We start from the raw sequence: 21322 nt of genomic DNA, 5'->3' as shown, positions 1-21322 counted from the left end.
CTTGCTTTTTAGAGGAAGAGAGAGAGTGAAAGCAATATATAGAGCAGCATGAGCAGGGGAGGAGAGGGAGCAGCAGACACCCAACTGAGAAGGAGCCCGATGACAGGCTCCATCCAAGGACCCTGGGATTGGCGATCCAGCCAAAGACAGATGCCTCACGGAATGAGCCACCCAGGTGCCCCAGGGACAAGGAATCCTCTGCAGTCTCTGCGCTTGTGGGGAGCCTGATGTAGGGTTCCATCCAACCACCCTGAGATGAGGATCTCAGCTGAAACCAAGATCTGGCTGCTTACCCGACCTTGCCAACCACATTGCCTACCTCGCTGCTCTTTGGAACACTGTATTTTCCAGAGGGGGAGAGAGAGAGGAGAGAGAGAGAGAGAGAGAGATAGAGAGAGAGAGAGAGAGAGACACAGAGACAGAGACAGAGAGAGAGAAAGAGAGAAAGAGAAAAGCTGAGGAAATTGGCTTTCTACACTCTCTGAATCCATTCCTTCTGAGAAAAACCTGCATTTAGCTCTGGAGATGAATCATCCAGCAGGGGCAGGCTGATGCAGAGAACACAAGCCAGGTGTCCAGGCCTGGTCACTACCTCAGCGCATTGCTGGCTGTAGGGGGCAGTCTTCTGCTGCAGAGCATCGGACAGACCACCGAGTCCAATCCTCCTGCTTTGTCTTTGCTTGTTCCTACAGCCACTGACCCCTGGTTGTAACGGGGACGTGCCCTCCTGTCCATAATGGTCCGTCATCAGGAGCAAAAGAAGACAACAAGGCCTCTCGGAGGAGAGTTTCCAAAAAGGAGGGAACGTCCACAGACTGTGTGCTTCAGTGAGTGGCTTGTCCTTAGAAGTCACATGGCCACACAGGATCCACAAGGGAATCCATTTGGAGACCACTTCTCCTTCGGGACTCTGTTCCCATGGGACCGCTTCCATTGCTAGGCTTCAAGGGAACGGACCGGCTTGTAACTGGCAGACCCCAGTAGGCATTTTCTTAAGGATATTGGCACCGGGACAGGCACCAGTCTAATAGGGAAGGTATTATCTAGTGCTGTTGATCGTATTTCCCGATATGCCTGCTTCCTTTTCTGCTTACAGAGTTCCTATGTCCCTTCTTCTTCTTCTTCTTGTACCCTTTGCTATTACTGCCATTCCTTCACTCTGCTGGTTGTTTGGAGGTTTGTTTTTTCTCGACAGAACTCAGAGAAACTGGGTAGGAGATGGGATCGGTTGTGTGCGCCCTCATCCCGACAGGCACATATGCACTGGCATCGAGGAGGACTATGGCTTGACTTCTCATGAGAGTAACAGAATCATGAGGAGAAGAGTCGTACGATCCATTTTTTCATCAGATTCTATTCCGACTCCATCCCTCTCGAAAGAAACCACAAATCCAAGAATGTTTGCAGAGAACAGTTTAATGACCAAGAGAATCAAACACTGAATAAATAGAAAGCATCCCCAGTCCCCCTGAATCACAGAGTGACGGTACACCTACTACTATACAAAGAGAACCCAGTGAAGGTATAAATAGGAATAAATAAATAAATAAATAAATAAATAAATAAATAAATAAACGAAAAGTAGTAAATAGAGAGATGGGCAAGGTTATCTGAAAGTAAACGGTGTTTGTCGACTTCACTTGATGGTGCTGCCCCGTCCTGAACACGTTGGACACCCCGATTGCCTTCGTGTCACCGTGACGGCAGGCGTGAGCTTCTCTGAGGCGGCAGGACACGTGCAAGTGTGCTCCGATCAGTCAGGGAATGTCATTTCCGTGCGGACCCGGGCGGGTCTCATTTCCTCCTCCTGATTCTTTCTTGCAAGATTGTCGAGGAGAAGAAGGATCTCCCGATTTCTGCTCGGACCATCTCCCAGGCACACGGGCTGTGGTTCTTGTCTTGCAGGTAGAGGGAGATCCTTTGGAAGTAGGTCCTCAGGGTGGAGTCCTCATGCATGAGGGGGGTCTCGGCCAGCCCCGCCTCCTGCAGGGGACAGGCCTCCAGGTCATCCAGCTGCTCCGAGAGCCCCGAGCACAGTTCCTCCAGGAGAGTCATGTTCCAAGGAGCGGAGGACGTGTCCGGGCAGAAGAGGTGGAAGACCTTCTGGGTCATCACGTGGACCACAGAGAGGGCCTGCGCCTCCTGGAGCCGCTGGCCATCAAACAGCTCCTTGGGGAAGGCAAAGTCATTGGTGTCGTGGTCACAGGAGCCGGCGGAGAGTCTCCTCATCTGTCCCAGGAGCGTCAGGACCCTCCAGTTGCGCAGGCCGTGGGCGTCGGGCAGGTCGCAAGCCAGACAGCACAGGGAGTGGCAGCTGAGCAGCACCAGGGCCAGCGAGAAGGAGCAGGGCAGGGCCATCGGGGATCCTGCAGGGGCTGTGGGCCTGGCTGCGCTGGGCAAGTGTGGGAACCGCGGCTCCAGCTTCTCTGAGCATCTTCCCTCGTGTGTGGGGCTTAAGTAGGCAACAGACGCGTTTTCCATTTCTGAACGTCTCCCTCACTTTCTACTTCTCTTTTTGCTTTCCTTTATGACACACTTTCGACTGGCTCTAGAGCACTGTTTGCCAACTACGTGGGCGTGCTTGTCATGACTGCCCTTGCCTCCAGAGTCTTCTCACGCATTGATTGGCTTTTCACGCATCATCCAGAAAAGTTCGGAACCCGGATGCGCTGTCTCTAGAGTCCAGTGTATGTCCCATGCTCCTATGTGAACTTTGTACATGCACAACCCCGTGTCGGTTCACCCTTCTCGTGTGAAGGCGACGCAGGGTTAAGGATGTCTAGCGCTGGTAAACATGAAGGCCAATTGTTAGGCTTCCGGCGTGGAATGGGATGGCCAACGTTGAAGAGTGACCTATCGAGTACTGATAGGTACATGATTTCTGATACGGAAAGCACATATGCAGGTGAACCATGTCTACAAAGACAAGAGAATGAACGCAGAGTCTCTCACAATTTAGAACGATGCCAAAGTGCTGATAGGAATCCAAGAGTTGAATTGCTTCCTTGACATGTGCTTCTCCAGTAAGGCCGTTTCAGGTTGCCTCGGCTGACAAAGTGGTCTCTTGCCTCACCTGCGACTCCGTACTCATCAAGGTGTTTTCAAAACTCCTTTTGTTCTGTTTCGCACTGTGTACAGTTACTGATGCGTTGACTGTCTTTCGTAACGTCAAACGATCACGTAGAATCTCTTTGTTCTGAAATGCTGAGAGCCCACATCACCTCCAGGCTCACACAGAAGCCACATCCACAAAGCGCCAAAGGCAGCTCCCAGGTCAGCCAGGGCCACCTCTCCCAGTGACTTTGAGATCCAGGAACGGATGGAGAGAAAGTCCTCTGCTCACAGGGGCCTGTCATTCCCGGGTGTGTCGCCCTCCTCTGCACACATTTCAGGGCTCTTCCACTAATTCAACGGCCATGCTTCTTGTGTGGTACTCAAGAAAGCCCAAGGAGAGACAACAAACAGGACGGAAGAAGCTTTGGCTGGGGCCCTCCCAGGCTGAGCTTTGGAGAGCCTCCAGACCACCGGACTACCTAAGACTAGTTCACAGAGCTCAGAACCTTGGAAGCCTTGTCACAGGGATTCCCTCTGGTGGCTGAAGGTTCATTTTCAGGGACACTATGCAGATACAGACCACGGATGTTGGGAAAGTCTATCTCGTATTTATTTTTCTGTGCAGCTCACTACTTGTAAAAGATATCTTGCTTTTTAGAGGAAGAGAGAGAGTGAAAGCAATATATAGAGCAGCATGAGCAGGGGAGGAGAGGGAGCAGCAGACACCCAACTGAGAAGGAGCCCGATGACAGGCTCCATCCAAGGACCCTGGGATTGGCGATCCAGCCAAAGACAGATGCCTCACGGAATGAGCCACCCAGGTGCCCCAGGGACAAGGAATCCTCTGCAGTCTCTGCGCTTGTGGGGAGGCTGATGTAGGGTTCCATCCAACCACCCTGAGATGAGGATCTCAGCTGAAACCAAGATCTGGCTGCTTACCCGACCTTGCCAACCACATTGCCTACCTCGCTGCTCTTTGGAACACTGTATTTTCCAGAGGGGGAGAGAGAGAGGAGAGAGAGAGAGAGAGAGAGATAGAGAGAGAGAGAGAGAGAGACACAGAGACAGAGACAGAGAGAGAGAAAGAGAGAAAGAGAAAAGCTGAGGAAATTGGCTTTCTACACTCTCTGAATCCATTCCTTCTGAGAAAAACCTGCATTTAGCTCTGGAGATGAATCATCCAGCAGGGGCAGGCTGATGCAGAGAACACAAGCCAGGTGTCCAGGCCTGGTCACTACCTCAGCGCATTGCTGGCTGTAGGGGGCAGTCTTCTGCTGCAGAGCATCGGACAGACCACCGAGTCCAATCCTCCTGCTTTGTCTTTGCTTGTTCCTACAGCCACTGACCCCTGGTTGTAACGGGGACGTGCCCTCCTGTCCATAATGGTCCGTCATCAGGAGCAAAAGAAGACAACAAGGCCTCTCGGAGGAGAGTTTCCAAAAAGGAGGGAACGTCCACAGACTGTGTGCTTCAGTGAGTGGCTTGTCCTTAGAAGTCACATGGCCACACAGGATCCACAAGGGAATCCATTTGGAGACCACTTCTCCTTCGGGACTCTGTTCCCATGGGACCGCTTCCATTGCTAGGCTTCAAGGGAACGGACCGGCTTGTAACTGGCAGACCCCAGTAGGCATTTTCTTAAGGATATTGGCACCGGGACAGGCACCAGTCTAATAGGGAAGGTATTATCTAGTGCTGTTGATCGTATTTCCCGATATGCCTGCTTCCTTTTCTGCTTACAGAGTTCCTATGTCCCTTCTTCTTCTTCTTCTTGTACCCTTTGCTATTACTGCCATTCCTTCACTCTGCTGGTTGTTTGGAGGTTTGTTTTTTCTCGACAGAACTCAGAGAAACTGGGTAGGAGATGGGATCGGTTGTGTGCGCCCTCATCCCGACAGGCACATATGCACTGGCATCGAGGAGGACTATGGCTTGACTTCTCATGAGAGTAACAGAATCATGAGGAGAAGAGTCGTACGATCCATTTTTTCATCAGATTCTATTCCGACTCCATCCCTCTCGAAAGAAACCACAAATCCAAGAATGTTTGCAGAGAACAGTTTAATGACCAAGAGAATCAAACACTGAATAAATAGAAAGCATCCCCAGTCCCCCTGAATCACAGAGTGACGGTACACCTACTACTATACAAAGAGAACCCAGTGAAGGTATAAATAGGAATAAATAAATAAATAAATAAATAAATAAATAAATAAATAAACGAAAAGTAGTAAATAGAGAGATGGGCAAGGTTATCTGAAAGTAAACGGTGTTTGTCGACTTCACTTGATGGTGCTGCCCCGTCCTGAACACGTTGGACACCCCGATTGCCTTCGTGTCACCGTGACGGCAGGCGTGAGCTTCTCTGAGGCGGCAGGACACGTGCAAGTGTGCTCCGATCAGTCAGGGAATGTCATTTCCGTGCGGACCCGGGCGGGTCTCATTTCCTCCTCCTGATTCTTTCTTGCAAGATTGTCGAGGAGAAGGATCTCCCGATTTCTGCTCGGACCATCTCCCAGGCACACGGGCTGTGGTTCTTGTCTTGCAGGTAGAGGGAGATCCTTTGGAAGTAGGTCCTCAGGGTGGAGTCCTCATGCATGAGGGGGGTCTCGGCCAGCCCCGCCTCCTGCAGGGGACAGGCCTCCAGGTCATCCAGCTGCTCCGAGAGCCCCGAGCACAGTTCCTCCAGGAGAGTCATGTTCCAAGGAGCGGAGGACGTGTCCGGGCAGAAGAGGTGGAAGACCTTCTGGGTCATCACGTGGACCACAGAGAGGGCCTGCGCCTCCTGGAGCCGCTGGCCATCAAACAGCTCCTTGGGGAAGGCAAAGTCATTGGTGTCGTGGTCACAGGAGCCGGCGGAGAGTCTCCTCATCTGTCCCAGGAGCGTCAGGACCCTCCAGTTGCGCAGGCCGTGGGCGTCGGGCAGGTCGCAAGCCAGACAGCACAGGGAGTGGCAGCTGAGCAGCACCAGGGCCAGCGAGAAGGAGCAGGGCAGGGCCATCGGGGATCCTGCAGGGGCTGTGGGCCTGGCTGCGCTGGGCAAGTGTGGGAACCGCGGCTCCAGCTTCTCTGAGCATCTTCCCTCGTGTGTGGGGCTTAAGTAGGCAACAGACGCGTTTTCCATTTCTGAACGTCTCCCTCACTTTCTACTTCTCTTTTTGCTTTCCTTTATGACACACTTTCGACTGGCTCTAGAGCACTGTTTGCCAACTACGTGGGCGTGCTTGTCATGACTGCCCTTGCCTCCAGAGTCTTCTCACGCATTGATTGGCTTTTCACGCATCATCCAGAAAAGTTCGGAACCCGGATGCGCTGTCTCTAGAGTCCAGTGTATGTCCCATGCTCCTATGTGAACTTTGTACATGCACAACCCCGTGTCGGTTCACCCTTCTCGTGTGAAGGCGACGCAGGGTTAAGGATGTCTAGCGCTGGTAAACATGAAGGCCAATTGTTAGGCTTCCGGCGTGGAATGGGATGGCCAACGTTGAAGAGTGACCTATCGAGTACTGATAGGTACATGATTTCTGATACGGAAAGCACATATGCAGGTGAACCATGTCTACAAAGACAAGAGAATGAACGCAGAGTCTCTCACAATTTAGAACGATGCCAAAGTGCTGATAGGAATCCAAGAGTTGAATTGCTTCCTTGACATGTGCTTCTCCAGTAAGGCCGTTTCAGGTTGCCTCGGCTGACAAAGTGGTCTCTTGCCTCACCTGCGACTCCGTACTCATCAAGGTGTTTTCAAAACTCCTTTTGTTCTGTTTCGCACTGTGTACAGTTACTGATGCGTTGACTGTCTTTCGTAACGTCAAACGATCACGTAGAATCTCTTTGTTCTGAAATGCTGAGAGCCCACATCACCTCCAGGCTCACACAGAAGCCACATCCACAAAGCGCCAAAGGCAGCTCCCAGGTCAGCCAGGGCCACCTCTCCCAGTGACTTTGAGATCCAGGAACGGATGGAGAGAAAGTCCTCTGCTCACAGGGGCCTGTCATTCCCGGGTGTGTCGCCCTCCTCTGCACACATTTCAGGGCTCTTCCACTAATTCAACGGCCATGCTTCTTGTGTGGTACTCAAGAAAGCCCAAGGAGAGACAACAAACAGGACGGAAGAAGCTTTGGCTGGGGCCCTCCCAGGCTGAGCTTTGGAGAGCCTCCAGACCACCGGACTACCTAAGACTAGTTCACAGAGCTCAGAACCTTGGAAGCCTTGTCACAGGGATTCCCTCTGGTGGCTGAAGGTTCATTTTCAGGGACACTATGCAGATACAGACCACGGATGTTGGGAAAGTCTATCTCGTATTTATTTTTCTGTGCAGCTCACTACTTGTAAAAGATATCTTGCTTTTTAGAGGAAGAGAGAGAGTGAAAGCAATATATAGAGCAGCATGAGCAGGGGAGGAGAGGGAGCAGCAGACACCCAACTGAGAAGGAGCCCGATGACAGGCTCCATCCAAGGACCCTGGGATTGGCGATCCAGCCAAAGACAGATGCCTCACGGAATGAGCCACCCAGGTGCCCCAGGGACAAGGAATCCTCTGCAGTCTCTGCGCTTGTGGGGAGCCTGATGTAGGGTTCCATCCAACCACCCTGAGATGAGGATCTCAGCTGAAACCAAGATCTGGCTGCTTACCCGACCTTGCCAACCACATTGCCTACCTCGCTGCTCTTTGGAACACTGTATTTTCCAGAGGGGGAGAGAGAGAGGAGAGAGAGAGAGAGAAAGAGAGAGAGAGATACATAGAGAGAGAGAGAGAGACACAGAGACAGAGACAGAGAGAGAGAAAGAGAGAAAGAGAAAAGCTGAGGAAATTGGCTTTCTACACTCTCTGAATCCATTCCTTCTGAGAAAAACCTGCATTTAGCTCTGGAGATGAATCATCCAGCAGGGGCAGGCTGATGCAGAGAACACAAGCCAGGTGTCCAGGCCTGGTCACTACCTCAGCGCATTGCTGGCTGTAGGGGGCAGTCTTCTGCTGCAGAGCATCGGACAGACCACCGAGTCCAATCCTCCTGCTTTGTCTTTGCTTGTTCCTACAGCCACTGACCCCTGGTTGTAACGGGGACGTGCCCTCCTGTCCATAATGGTCCGTCATCAGGAGCAAAAGAAGACAACAAGGCCTCTCGGAGGAGAGTTTCCAAAAAGGAGGGAACGTCCACAGACTGTGTGCTTCAGTGAGTGGCTTGTCCTTAGAAGTCACATGGCCACACAGGATCCACAAGGGAATCCATTTGGAGACCACTTCTCCTTCGGGACTCTGTTCCCATGGGACCGCTTCCATTGCTAGGCTTCAAGGGAACGGACCGGCTTGTAACTGGCAGACCCCGGTAGGCATTTTCTTAAGGATATTGGCACCGGGACATGCACCAGTCTAATAGGGAAGGTATTATCTAGTGCTGTTGATCGTATTTCCCGATATGCCTGCTTCCTTTTCTGCTTACAGAGTTCCTATGTCCCTTCTTCTTCTTCTTCTTCTTGTACCCTTTGCTATTACTGCCATTCCTTCACTCTGCTGGTTGTTTGGAGGTTTGTTTTTTCTCGACAGAACTCAGAGAAACTGGGTAGGAGATGGGATCGGTTGTGTGCGCCCTCATCCCGACAGGCACATATGCACTGGCATCGAGGAGGACTATGGCTTGACTTCTCATGAGAGTAACAGAATCATGAGGAGAAGAGTCGTACGATCCATTTTTTCATCAGATTCTATTCCGACTCCATCCCTCTCGAAAGAAACCACAAATCCAAGAATGTTTGCAGAGAACAGTTTAATGACCAAGAGAATCAAACACTGAATAAATAGAAAGCATCCCCAGTCCCCCTGAGTCACAGAGTGACGGTACACCTACTACTATACAAAGAGAACCCAGTTAAGGTATAAATAGGAATAAATAAATAAATAAATAAATAAACGAAGAGTAGTAAATAGAGAGATGGGCAAGGTTATCTGAAAGTAAACGGTGTTTGTCGACTTCACTTGATGGTGCTGCCCCGTCCTGAACACGTTGGACACCCCGATTGCCTTCGTGTCACCGTGACGGCAGGCGTGAGCTTCTCTGAGGCGGCAGGACACGTGCAAGTGTGCTCCGATCAGTCAGGGAATGTCATTTCCGTGCGGACCCGGGCGGGTCTCATTTCCTCCTCCTGATTCTTTCTTGCAAGATTGTCGAGGAGAAGAAGGATCTCCCGATTTCTGCTCGGACCATCTCCCAGGCACACGGGCTGTGGTTCTTGTCTTGCAGGTAGAGGGAGATCCTTTGGAAGTAGGTCCTCAGGGTGGAGTCCTCATGCATGAGGGGGGTCTCGGCCAGCCCCGCCTCCTGCAGGGGACAGGCCTCCAGGTCATCCAGCTGCTCCGAGAGCCCCGAGCACAGTTCCTCCAGGAGAGTCATGTTCCAAGGAGCGGAGGACGTGTCCGGGCAGAAGAGGTGGAAGACCTTCTGGGTCATCACGTGGACCACAGAGAGGGCCTGCGCCTCCTGGAGCCGCTGGCCATCAAACAGCTCCTTGGGGAAGGCAAAGTCATTGGTGTCGTGGTCACAGGAGCCGGCGGAGAGTCTCCTCATCTGTCCCAGGAGCGTCAGGACCCTCCAGTTGCGCAGGCCGTGGGCGTCGGGCAGGTCGCAAGCCAGACAGCACAGGGAGTGGCAGCTGAGCAGCACCAGGGCCAGCGAGAAGGAGCAGGGCAGGGCCATCGGGGATCCTGCAGGGGCTGTGGGCCTGGCTGCGCTGGGCAAGTGTGGGAACCGCGGCTCCAGCTTCTCTGAGCATCTTCCCTCGTGTGTGGGGCTTAAGTAGGCAACAGACGCGTTTTCCATTTCTGAACGTCTCCCTCACTTTCTACTTCTCTTTTTGCTTTCCTTTATGACACACTTTCGACTGGCTCTAGAGCACTGTTTGCCAACTACGTGGGCGTGCTTGTCATGACTGCCCTTGCCTCCAGAGTCTTCTCACGCATTGATTGGCTTTTCACGCATCATCCAGAAAAGTTCGGAACCCGGATGCGCTGTCTCTAGAGTCCAGTGTATGTCCCATGCTCCTATGTGAACTTTGTACATGCACAACCCCGTGTCGGTTCACCCTTCTCGTGTGAAGGCGACGCAGGGTTAAGGATGTCTAGCGCTGGTAAACATGAAGGCCAATTGTTAGGCTTCCGGCGTGGAATGGGATGGCCAACGTTGAAGAGTGACCTATCGAGTACTGATAGGTACATGATTTCTGATACGGAAAGCACATATGCAGGTGAACCATGTCTACAAAGACAAGAGAATGAACGCAGAGTCTCTCACAATTTAGAACGATGCCAAAGTGCTGATAGGAATCCAAGAGTTGAATTGCTTCCTTGACATGTGCTTCTCCAGTAAGGCCGTTTCAGGTTGCCTCGGCTGACAAAGTGGTCTCTTGCCTCACCTGCGACTCCGTACTCATCAAGGTGTTTTCAAAACTCCTTTTGTTCTGTTTCGCACTGTGTACAGTTACTGATGCGTTGACTGTCTTTCGTAACGTCAAACGATCACGTAGAATCTCTTTGTTCTGAAATGCTGAGAGCCCACATCACCTCCAGGCTCACACAGAAGCCACATCCACAAAGCGCCAAAGGCAGCTCCCAGGTCAGCCAGGGCCACCTCTCCCAGTGACTTTGAGATCCAGGAACGGATGGAGAGAAAGTCCTCTGCTCACAGGGGCCTGTCATTCCCGGGTGTGTCGCCCTCCTCTGCACACATTTCAGGGCTCTTCCACTAATTCAACGGCCATGCTTCTTGTGTGGTACTCAAGAAAGCCCAAGGAGAGACAACAAACAGGACGGAAGAAGCTTTGGCTGGGGCCCTCCCAGGCTGAGCTTTGGAGAGCCTCCAGACCACCGGACTACCTAAGACTGGTTCACAGAGCTCAGAACCTTGGAAGCCTTGTCACAGGGATTCCCTCTGGTGGCTGAAGGTTCATTTTCAGGGACACTATGCAGATACAGACCACGGATGTTGGGAAAGTCTATCTCGTATTTATTTTTCTGTGCAGCTCACTACTTGTAAAAGATATCTTGCTTTTTAGAGGAAGAGAGAGAGTGAAAGCAATATATAGAGCAGCATGAGCAGGGGAGGAGAGGGAGCAGCAGACACCCAACTGAGAAGGAGCCCGATGACAGGCTCCATCCAAGGACCCTGGGATTGGCGATCCAGCCAAAGACAGATGCCTCACGGAATGAGCCACCCAGGTGCCCCAGGGACAAGGAATCCTCTGCAGTCTCTGCGCTTGTGGGGAGGCTGATGTAGGGTTCCATCCAACCACCCTGAGATGAGGATCTCAGCTGAAACCAAGATCTGGCTGCTTACCCGACCTTGCCAACCACATTGCCTACCTCGCTGCTCTTTGGAACACTGTATTTTCCAGAGGGGGAGAGAGAGAGGAGAGAGAGAGAGAAAGAGAGAGAGAGATAGAGAGAGAGAGAGAGAGAGAGAGAGAGACACAGAGACAGAGAGAGAGAAAGAGAGAAAGAGAAAAGCTGAGGAAATTGGCTTTCTACACTCTCTGAATCCATTCCTTCTGAGAAAAACCTGCATTTAGCTCTGGAGATGAATCATCCAGCAGGGGCAGGCTGATGCAGAGAACACAAGCCAGGTGTCCAGGCCTGGTCACTACCTCAGCGCATTGCTGGCTGTAGGGGGCAGTCTTCTGCTGCAGAGCATCGGACAGACCACCGAGTCCAATCCTCCTGCTTTGTCTTTGCTTGTTCCTACAGCCACTGACCCCTGGTTGTAACGGGGACGTGCCCTCCTGTCCATAATGGTCCGTCATCAGGAGCAAAAGAAGACAACAAGGCCTCTCGGAGGAGAGTTTCCAAAAAGGAGGGAACGTCCACAGACTGTGTGCTTCAGTGAGTGGCTTGTCCTTAGAAGTCACATGGCCACACAGGATCCACAAGGGAATCCATTTGGAGACCACTTCTCCTTCGGGACTCTGTTCCCATGGGACCGCTTCCATTGCTAGGCTTCAAGGGAACGGACCGGCTTGTAACTGGCAGACCCCAGTAGGCATTTTCTTAAGGATATTGGCACCGGGACAGGCACCAGTCTAATAGGGAAGGTATTATCTAGTGCTGTTGATCGTATTTCCCGATATGCCTGCTTCCTTTTCTGCTTACAGAGTTCCTATGTCCCTTCTTCTTCTTCTTCTTGTACCCTTTGCTATTACTGCCATTCCTTCACTCTGCTGGTTGTTTGGAGGTTTGTTTTTTCTCGACAGAACTCAGAGAAAGTGGGTAGGAGATGGGATCGGTTGTGTGCGCCCTCATCCCGACAGGCACATATGCACTGGCATCGAGGAGGACTATGGCTTGACTTCTCATGAGAGTAACAGAATCATGAGGAGAAGAGTCGTACGATCCATTTTTTCATCAGATTCTATTCCGACTCCATCCCTCTCGAAAGAAACCACAAATCCAAGAATGTTTGCAGAGAACAGTTTAATGACCAAGAGAATCAAACACTGAATAAATAGAAAGCATCCCCAGTCCCCCTGAATCACAGAGTGACGGTACACCTACTACTATACAAAGAGAACCCAGTGAAGGTATAAATAGGAATAAATAAATAAATAAATAAATAAATAAATAAATAAATAAACGAAAAGTAGTAAATAGAGAGATGGGCAAGGTTATCTGAAAGTAAACGGTGTTTGTCGACTTCACTTGATGGTGCTGCCCCGTCCTGAACACGTTGGACACCCCGATTGCCTTCGTGTCACCGTGACGGCAGGCGTGAGCTTCTCTGAGGCGGCAGGACACGTGCAAGTGTGCTCCGATCAGTCAGGGAATGTCATTTCCGTGCGGACCCGGGCGGGTCTCATTTCCTCCTCCTGATTCTTTCTTGCAAGATTGTCGAGGAGAAGAAGGATCTCCCGATTTCTGCTCGGACCATCTCCCAGGCACACGGGCTGTGGTTCTTGTCTTGCAGGTAGAGGGAGATCCTTTGGAAGTAGGTCCTCAGGGTGGAGTCCTCATGCATGAGGGGGGTCTCGGCCAGCCCCGCCTCCTGCAGGGGACAGGCCTCCAGGTCATCCAGCTGCTCCGAGAGCCCCGAGCACAGTTCCTCCAGGAGAGTCATGTTCCAAGGAGCGGAGGACGTGTCCGGGCAGAAGAGGTGGAAGACCTTCTGGGTCATCACGTGGACCACAGAGAGGGCCTGCGCCTCCTGGAGCCGCTGGCCATCAAACAGCTCCTTGGGGAAGGCAAAGTCATTGGTGTCGTGGTCACAGGAGCCGGCGGAGAGTCTCCTCATCTGTCCCAGGAGCGTCAGGACCCTCCAGTTGCGCAGGCCGTGGGCGTCGGGCAGGTCGCAAGCCAGACAGCACAGGGAGTGGCAGCTGAGCAGCACCAGGGCCAGCGAGAAGGAGCAGGGCAGGGCCATCGGGGATCCTGCAGGGGCTGTGGGCCTGGCTGCGCTGGGCAAGTGTGGGAACCGTGGCTCCAGCTTCTCTGAGCATCTTCCCTCGTGTGTGGGGCTTAAGTAGGCAACAGACGCGTTTTCCATTTCTGAACGTCTCCCTCACTTTCTACTTCTCTTTTTGCTTTCCTTTATGACACACTTTCGACTGGCTCTAGAGCACTGTTTGCCAACTACGTGGGCGTGCTTGTCATGACTGCCCTTGCCTCCAGAGTCTTCTCACGCATTGATTGGCTTTTCACGCATCATCCAGAAAAGTTCGGAACCCGGATGCGCTGTCTCTAGAGTCCAGTGTATGTCCCATGCTCCTATGTGAACTTTGTACATGCGCAACCCCGTGTCGGTTCACCCTTCTCGTGTGAAGGCGACGCAGGGTTAAGGATGTCTAGCGCTGGTAAACATGAAGGCCAATTGTTAGGCTTCCGGCGTGGAATGGGATGGCCAACGTTGAAGAGTGACCTATCGAGTACTGATAGGTACATGATTTCTGATACGGAAAGCACATATGCAGGTGAACCATGTCTACAAAGACAAGAGAATGAACGCAGAGTCTCTCACAATTTAGAACGATGCCAAAGTGCTGATAGGAATCCAAGAGTTGAATTGCTTCCTTGACATGTGCTTCTCCAGTAAGGCCGTTTCAGGTTGCCTCGGCTGACAAAGTGGTCTCTTGCCTCACCTGCGACTCCGTACTCATCAAGGTGTTTTCAAAACTCCTTTTGTTCTGTTTCGCACTGTGTACAGTTACTGATGCGTTGACTGTCTTTCGTAACGTCAAACGATCACGTAGAATCTCTTTGTTCTGAAATGCTGAGAGCCCACATCACCTCCAGGCTCACACAGAAGCCACATCCACAAAGCGCCAAAGGCAGCTCCCAGGTCAGCCAGGGCCACCTCTCCCAGTGACTTTGAGATCCAGGAACGGATGGAGAGAAAGTCCTCTGCTCACAGGGGCCTGTCATTCCCGGGTGTGTCGCCCTCCTCTGCACGCATTTCAGGGCTCTTCCACTAATTCAACGGCCATGCTTCTTGTGTGGTACTCAAGAAAGCCCAAGGAGAGACAACAAACAGGACGGAAGAAGCTTTGGCTGGGGCCCTCCCAGGCTGAGCTTTGGAGAGCCTCCAGACCACCGGACTACCTAAGACTAGTTCACAGAGCTCAGAACCTTGGAAGCCTTGTCAAAGGGATTCCCTCTGGTGGCTGAAGGTTCATTTTCAGGGACACTATGCAGATACAGACCACGGATGTTGGGAAAGTCTATCTCGTATTTATTTTTCTGTGCAGCTCACTACTCGTAAAAGATATCTTGCTTTTTAGAGGAAGAGAGAGAGTGAAAGCAATATATAGAGCAGCATGAGCAGGGGAGGAGAGGGAGCAGCAGACACCCAACTGAGAAGGAGCCCGATGACAGGCTCCATCCAAGGACCCTGGGATTGGCGATCCAGCCAAAGACAGATGCCTCACGGAATGAGCCACCCAGGTGCCCCAGGGACAAGGAATCCTCTGCAGTCTCTGCGCTTGTGGGGAGCCTGATGTAGGGTTCCATCCAACCACCCTGAGATGAGGATCTCAGCTGAAACCAAGATCTGGCTGCTTACCCGACCTTGCCAACCACATTGCCTACCTCGCTGCTCTTTGGAACACTGTATTTTCCAGAGGGGGAGAGAGAGAGGAGAGAGAGAGAGAGAGAGAGAGAGAGAGAGAGAGAGAGAGAGAGAGACACAGAGACAGAGACAGAGAGAGAGAAAGAGAGAAAGAGAAAAGCTGAGGAAATTGGCTTTCTACACTCTCTGAATCCATTCCTTCTGAGAAAAACCTGCATTTAGCTCTGGAGATGAATCATCCAGCAGGGGCAGGCTGATGCAGAGAACACAAGCCAGGTGTCCAGGCCTGGTCACTACCTCAGCGCATTGCTGGCTGTAGGGGGCAGTCTTCTGCTGCAGAGCATCGGACAGACCACCGAGTCCAATCCTCCTGCTTTGTCTTTGCTTGTTCCTACAGCCACTGACCCCTGGTTGTAACGGGGACGTGCCCTCCTGTCCATAATGGTCCGTCATCAGGAGCAAAAGAAGACAACAAGGCCTCTCGGAGGAGAGTTTCCAAAAAGGAGGGAACGTCCACAGACTGTGTGCTTCAGTGAGTGGCTTGTCCTTAGAAGTCACATGGCCACACAGGATCCACAAGGGAATCCATTTGGAGACCACTTCTCCTTCGGGACTCTGTTCCCATGGGACCGCTTCCATTGCTAGGCTTCAAGGGAACGGACCGGCTTGTAACTGGCAGACCCCGGTAGGCATTTTCTTAAGGATATTGGCACCGGGACATGCACCAGTCTAATAGGGAAGGTATTATCTAGTGCTGTTGATCGTATTTCCCGATATGCCTGCTTCCTTTTCTGCTTACAGAGTTCCTATGTCCCTTCTTCTTCTTCTTCTTGTACCCTTTGCTATTACTGCCATTCCTTCACTCTGCTGGTTGTTTGGAGGTTTGTTTTTTCTCGACAGAACTCAGAGAAACTGGGTAGGAGATGGGATCGGTTGTGTGCGCCCTCATCCCGACAGGCACATATGCACTGGCATCGAGGAGGACTATGGCTTGACTTCTCATGAGAGTAACAGAATCATGAGGAGAAGAGTCGTACGATCCATTTTTTCATCAGATTCTATTCCGACTCCATCCCTCTCGAAAGAAACCACAAATCCAAGAATGTTTGCAGAGAACAGTTTAATGACCAAGAGAATCAAACACTGAATAAATAGAAAGCATCCCCAGTCCCCCTGAATCACAGAGTGACGGTACACCTACTACTATACAAAGAGAACCCAGTGAAGGTATAAATAGGAATAAATAAATAAATAAATAAATAAATAAATAAATAAATAAACGAAAAGTAGTAAATAGAGAGATGGGCAAGGTTATCTGAAAGTAAACGGTGTTTGTCGACTTCACTTGATGGTGCTGCCCCGTCCTGAACACGTTGGACACCCCGATTGCCTTCGTGTCACCGTGACGGCAGGCGTGAGCTTCTCTGAGGCGGCAGGACACGTGCAAGTGTGCTCCGATCAGTCAGGGAATGTCATTTCCGTGCGGACCCGGGCGGGTCTCATTTCCTCCTCCTGATTCTTTCTTGCAAGATTGTCGAGGAGAAGAAGGATCTCCCGATTTCTGCTCGGACCATCTCCCAGGCACACGGGCTGTGGTTCTTGTCTTGCAGGTAGAGGGAGATCCTTTGGAAGTAGGTCCTCAGGGTGGAGTCCTCATGCATGAGGGGGGTCTCGGCCAACCCCGCCTCCTGCAGGGGACAGGCCTCCAGGTCATCCAGCTGCTCCGAGAGCCCCGAGCACAGTTCCTCCAGGAGAGTCATGTTCCAAGGAGCGGAGGACGTGTCCGGGCAGAAGAGGTGGAAGACCTTCTGGGTCATCACGTGGACCACAGAGAGGGCCTGCGCCTCCTGGAGCCGCTGGCCATCAAACAGCTCCTTGGGGAAGGCAAAGTCATTGGTGTCGTGGTCACAGGAGCCGGCGGAGAGTCTCCTCATCTGTCCCAGGAGCGTCAGGACCCTCCAGTTGCGCAGGCCGTGGGCGTCGGGCAGGTCGCAAGCCAGACAGCACAGGGAGTGGCAGCTGAGCAGCACCAGGGCCAGCGAGAAGGAGCAGGGCAGGGCCATCGGGGATCCTGCAGGGGCTGTGGGCCTGGCTGCGCTGGGCAAGTGTGGGAACCGCGGCTCCAGCTTCTCTGAGCATCTTCCCTCGTGTGTGGGGCTTAAGTAGGCAACAGACGCGTTTTCCATTTCTGAACGTCTCCCTCACTTTCTACTTCTCTTTTTGCTTTCCTTTATGACACACTTTCGACTGGCTCTAGAGCACTGTTTGCCAACTACGTGGGCGTGCTTGTCATGACTGCCCTTGCCTCCAGAGTCTTCTCACGCATTGATTGGCTTTTCACGCATCATCCAGAAAAGTTCGGAACCCGGATGCGCTGTCTCTAGAGTCCAGTGTATGTCCCATGCTCCTATGTGAACTTTGTACATGCACAACCCCGTGTCGGTTCACCCTTCTCGTGTGAAGGCGACGCAGGGTTAAGGATGTCTAGCGCTGGTAAACATGAAGGCCAATTGTTAGGCTTCCGGCGTGGAATGGGATGGCCAACGTTGAAGAGTGACCTATCGAGTACTGATAGGTACATGATTTCTGATACGGAAAGCACATATGCAGGTGAACCATGTCTACAAAGACAAGAGAATGAACGCAGAGTCTCTCACAATTTAGAACGATGCCAAAGTGCTGATAGGAATCCAAGAGTTGAATTGCTTCCTTGACATGTGCTTCTCCAGTAAGGCCGTTTCAGGTTGCCTCGGCTGACAAAGTGGTCTCTTGCCTCACCTGCGACTCCGTACTCATCAAGGTGTTTTCAAAACTCCTTTTGTTCTGTTTCGCACTGTGTACAGTTACTGATGCGTTGACTGTCTTTCGTAACGTCAAACGATCACGTAGAATCTCTTTGTTCTGAAATGCTGAGAGCCCACATCACCTCCAGGCTCACACAGAAGCCACATCCACAAAGCGCCAAAGGCAGCTCCCAGGTCAGCCAGGGCCACCTCTCCCAGTGACTTTGAGATCCAGGAACGGATGGAGAGAAAGTCCTCTGCTCACAGGGGCCTGTCATTCCCGGGTGTGTCGCCCTCCTCTGCACGCATTTCAGGGCTCTTCCACTAATTCAACGGCCATGCTTCTTGTGTGGTACTCAAGAAAGCCCAAGGAGAGACAACAAACAGGACGGAAGAAGCTTTGGCTGGGGCCCTCCCAGGCTGAGCTTTGGAGAGCCTCCAGACCACCGGACTACCTAAGACTAGTTCACAGAGCTCAGAACCTTGGAAGCCTTGTCAAAGGGATTCCCTCTGGTGGCTGAAGGTTCATTTTCAGGGACACTATGCAGATACAGACCACGGATGTTGGGAAAGTCTATCTCGTATTTATTTTTCTGTGCAGCTCACTACTCGTAAAAGATATCTTGCTTTTTAGAGGAAGAGAGAGAGTGAAAGCAATATATAGAGCAGCATGAGCAGGGGAGGAGAGGGAGCAGCAGACACCCAACTGAGAAGGAGCCCGATGACAGGCTCCATCCAAGGACCCTGGGATTGGCGATCCAGCCAAAGACAGATGCCTCACGGAATGAGCCACCCAGGTGCCCCAGGGACAAGGAATCCTCTGCAGTCTCTGCGCTTGTGGGGAGCCTGATGTAGGGTTCCATCCAACCACCCTGAGATGAGGATCTCAGCTGAAACCAAGATCTGGCTGCTTACCCGACCTTGCCAACCACATTGCCTACCTCGCTGCTCTTTGGAACACTGTATTTTCCAGAGGGGGAGAGAGAGAGGAGAGAGAGAGAGAGAGAGAGATAGAGAGAGAGAGAGAGAGAGACACAGAGACAGAGACAGAGAGAGAGAAAGAGAGAAAGAGAAAAGCTGAGGAAATTGGCTTTCTACACTCTCTGAATCCATTCCTTCTGAGAAAAACCTGCATTTAGCTCTGGAGATGAATCATCCAGCAGGGGCAGGCTGATGCAGAGAACACAAGCCAGGTGTCCAGGCCTGGTCACTACCTCAGCGCATTGCTGGCTGTAGGGGGCAGTCTTCTGCTGCAGAGCATCGGACAGACCACCGAGTCCAATCCTCCTGCTTTGTCTTTGCTTGTTCCTACAGCCACTGACCCCTGGTTGTAACGGGGACGTGCCCTCCTGTCCATAATGGTCCGTCATCAGGAGCAAAAGAAGACAACAAGGCCTCTCGGAGGAGAGTTTCCAAAAAGGAGGGAACGTCCACAGACTGTGTGCTTCAGTGAGTGGCTTGTCCTTAGAAGTCACATGGCCACACAGGATCCACAAGGGAATCCATTTGGAGACCACTTCTCCTTCGGGACTCTGTTCCCATGGGACCGCTTCCATTGCTAGGCTTCAAGGGAACGGACCGGCTTGTAACTGGCAGACCCCAGTAGGCATTTTCTTAAGGATATTGGCACCGGGACAGGCACCAGTCTAATAGGGAAGGTATTATCTAGTGCTGTTGATCGTATTTCCCGATATGCCTGCTTCCTTTTCTGCTTACAGAGTTCCTATGTCCCTTCTTCTTCTTCTTCTTGTACCCTTTGCTATTACTGCCATTCCTTCACTCTGCTGGTTGTTTGGAGGTTTGTTTTTTCTCGACAGAACTCAGAGAAACTGGGTAGGAGATGGGATCGGTTGTGTGCGCCCTCATCCCGACAGGCACATATGCACTGGCATCGAGGAGGACTATGGCTTGACTTCTCATGAGAGTAACAGAATCATGAGGAGAAGAGTCGTACGATCCATTTTTTCATCAGATTCTATTCCGACTCCATCCCTCTCGAAAGAAACCACAAATCCAAGAATGTTTGCAGAGAACAGTTTAATGACCAAGAGAATCAAACACTGAATAAATAGAAAGCATCCCCAGTCCCCCTGAATCACAGAGTGACGGTACACCTACTACTATACAAAGAGAACCCAGTGAAGGTATAAATAGGAATAAATAAATAAATAAATAAATAAATAAACGAAAAGTAGTAAATAGAGAGATGGGCAAGGTTATCTGAAAGTAAACGGTGTTTGTCGACTTCACTTGATGGTGCTGCCCCGTCCTGAACACGTTGGACACCCCGATTGCCTTCGTGTCACCGTGACGGCAGGCGTGAGCTTCTCTGAGGCGGCAGGACACGTGCAAGTGTGCTCCGATCAGTCAGGGAATGTCATTTCCGTGCGGACCCGGGCGGGTCTCATTTCCTCCTCCTGATTCTTTCTTGCAAGATTGTCGAGGAGAAGAAGGATCTCCCGATTTCTGCTCGGACCATCTCCCAGGCACACGGGCTGTGGTTCTTGTCTTGCAGGTAGAGGGAGATCCTTTGGAAGTAGGTCCTCAGGGTGGAGTCCTCATGCATGAGGGGGGTCTCGGCCAGCCCCGCCTCCTGCAGGGGACAGGCCTCCAGGTCATCCAGCTGCTCCGAGAGCCCCGAGCACAGTTCCTCCAGGAGAGTCATGTTCCAAGGAGCGGAGGACGTGTCCGGGCAGAAGAGGTGGAAGACCTTCTGGGTCATCACGTGGACCACAGAGAGGGCCTGCGCCTCCTGGAGCCGCTGGCCATCAAACAGCTCCTTGGGGAAGGCAAAGTCATTGGTGTCGTGGTCACAGGAGCCGGCGGAGAGTCTCCTCATCTGTCCCAGGAGCGTCAGGACCCTCCAGTTGCGCAGGCCGTGGGCGTCGGGCAGGTCGCAAGCCAGACAGCACAGGGAGTGGCAGCTGAGCAGCACCAGGGCCAGCGAGAAGGAGCAGGGCAGGGCCATCGGGGATCCTGCAGGGGCTGTGGGCCTGGCTGCGCTGGGCAAGTGTGGGAACCGCGGCTCCAGCTTCTCTGAGCATCTTCCCTCGTGTGTGGGGCTTAAGTAGGCAACAGACGCGTTTTCCATTTCTGAACGTCTCCCTCACTTTCTACTTCTCTTTTTGCTTTCCTTTATGACACACTTTCGACTGGCTCTAGAGCACTGTTTGCCAACTACGTGGGCGTGCTTGTCATGACTGCCCTTGCCTCCAGAGTCTTCTCACGCATTGATTGGCTTTTCACGCATCATCCAGAAAAGTTCGGAACCCGGATGCGCTGTCTCTAGAGTCCAGTGTATGTCCCATGCTCCTATGTGAACTTTGTACATGCACAACCCCGTGTCGGTTCACCCTTCTCGTGTGAAGGCGACGCAGGGTTAAGGATGTCTAGCGCTGGTAAACATGAAGGCCAATTGTTAGGCTTCCGGCGTGGAATGG

At 52.0% G+C, this 21322-nt stretch overlaps 5 protein-coding genes across 5 annotated transcripts; all 5 read right to left on the bottom strand.

Annotated features, from left to right (window-relative positions):
- Positions 1–1794: 1794 nt before the first annotated feature.
- On the bottom strand, positions 1795–2489 carry LOC140594892 (interferon alpha-1/2-like). The gene has a single exon (XM_072732011.1). The coding sequence runs from the start codon at positions 2479–2481 to the stop codon at positions 1795–1797; it is 687 nt and encodes a 228-aa protein (XP_072588112.1). The 5' UTR covers positions 2482–2489.
- Positions 2490–9186: 6697 nt separating this feature from the next.
- On the bottom strand, positions 9187–9881 carry LOC140594891 (interferon alpha-1/2-like). Its single transcript, XM_072732010.1, has one exon. It carries the CDS (start codon positions 9871–9873, stop codon positions 9187–9189), a length of 687 nt encoding a protein of 228 aa, XP_072588111.1. The 5' UTR covers positions 9874–9881.
- A 3013-nt stretch (positions 9882–12894) lies between these two features.
- LOC140594890 (interferon alpha-1/2) lies at positions 12895–13493 on the bottom strand. Its single transcript, XM_072732009.1, has one exon. The coding sequence runs from the start codon at positions 13456–13458 to the stop codon at positions 12895–12897; it is 564 nt and encodes a 187-aa protein (XP_072588110.1). The 5' UTR covers positions 13459–13493.
- A 3105-nt stretch (positions 13494–16598) lies between these two features.
- On the bottom strand, positions 16599–17293 carry LOC140594889 (interferon alpha-1/2-like). The gene has a single exon (XM_072732007.1). The coding sequence runs from the start codon at positions 17283–17285 to the stop codon at positions 16599–16601; it is 687 nt and encodes a 228-aa protein (XP_072588108.1). The 5' UTR covers positions 17286–17293.
- A 2993-nt stretch (positions 17294–20286) lies between these two features.
- On the bottom strand, positions 20287–20981 carry LOC140594888 (interferon alpha-1/2-like). The gene has a single exon (XM_072732006.1). The coding sequence runs from the start codon at positions 20971–20973 to the stop codon at positions 20287–20289; it is 687 nt and encodes a 228-aa protein (XP_072588107.1). The 5' UTR covers positions 20974–20981.
- Between the last annotated feature and the right edge of the window lie 341 nt (positions 20982–21322).

This window comes from Vulpes vulpes, chromosome 12 (genome assembly GCF_048418805.1).
Source record: "Vulpes vulpes isolate BD-2025 chromosome 12, VulVul3, whole genome shotgun sequence".
In the NCBI taxonomy this organism is placed as follows: domain Eukaryota; kingdom Metazoa; phylum Chordata; class Mammalia; order Carnivora; family Canidae; genus Vulpes; species Vulpes vulpes.
Note: the sequence above shows the minus strand (reverse complement) of the source record. Positions and strands in the feature narration are given on the sequence as shown.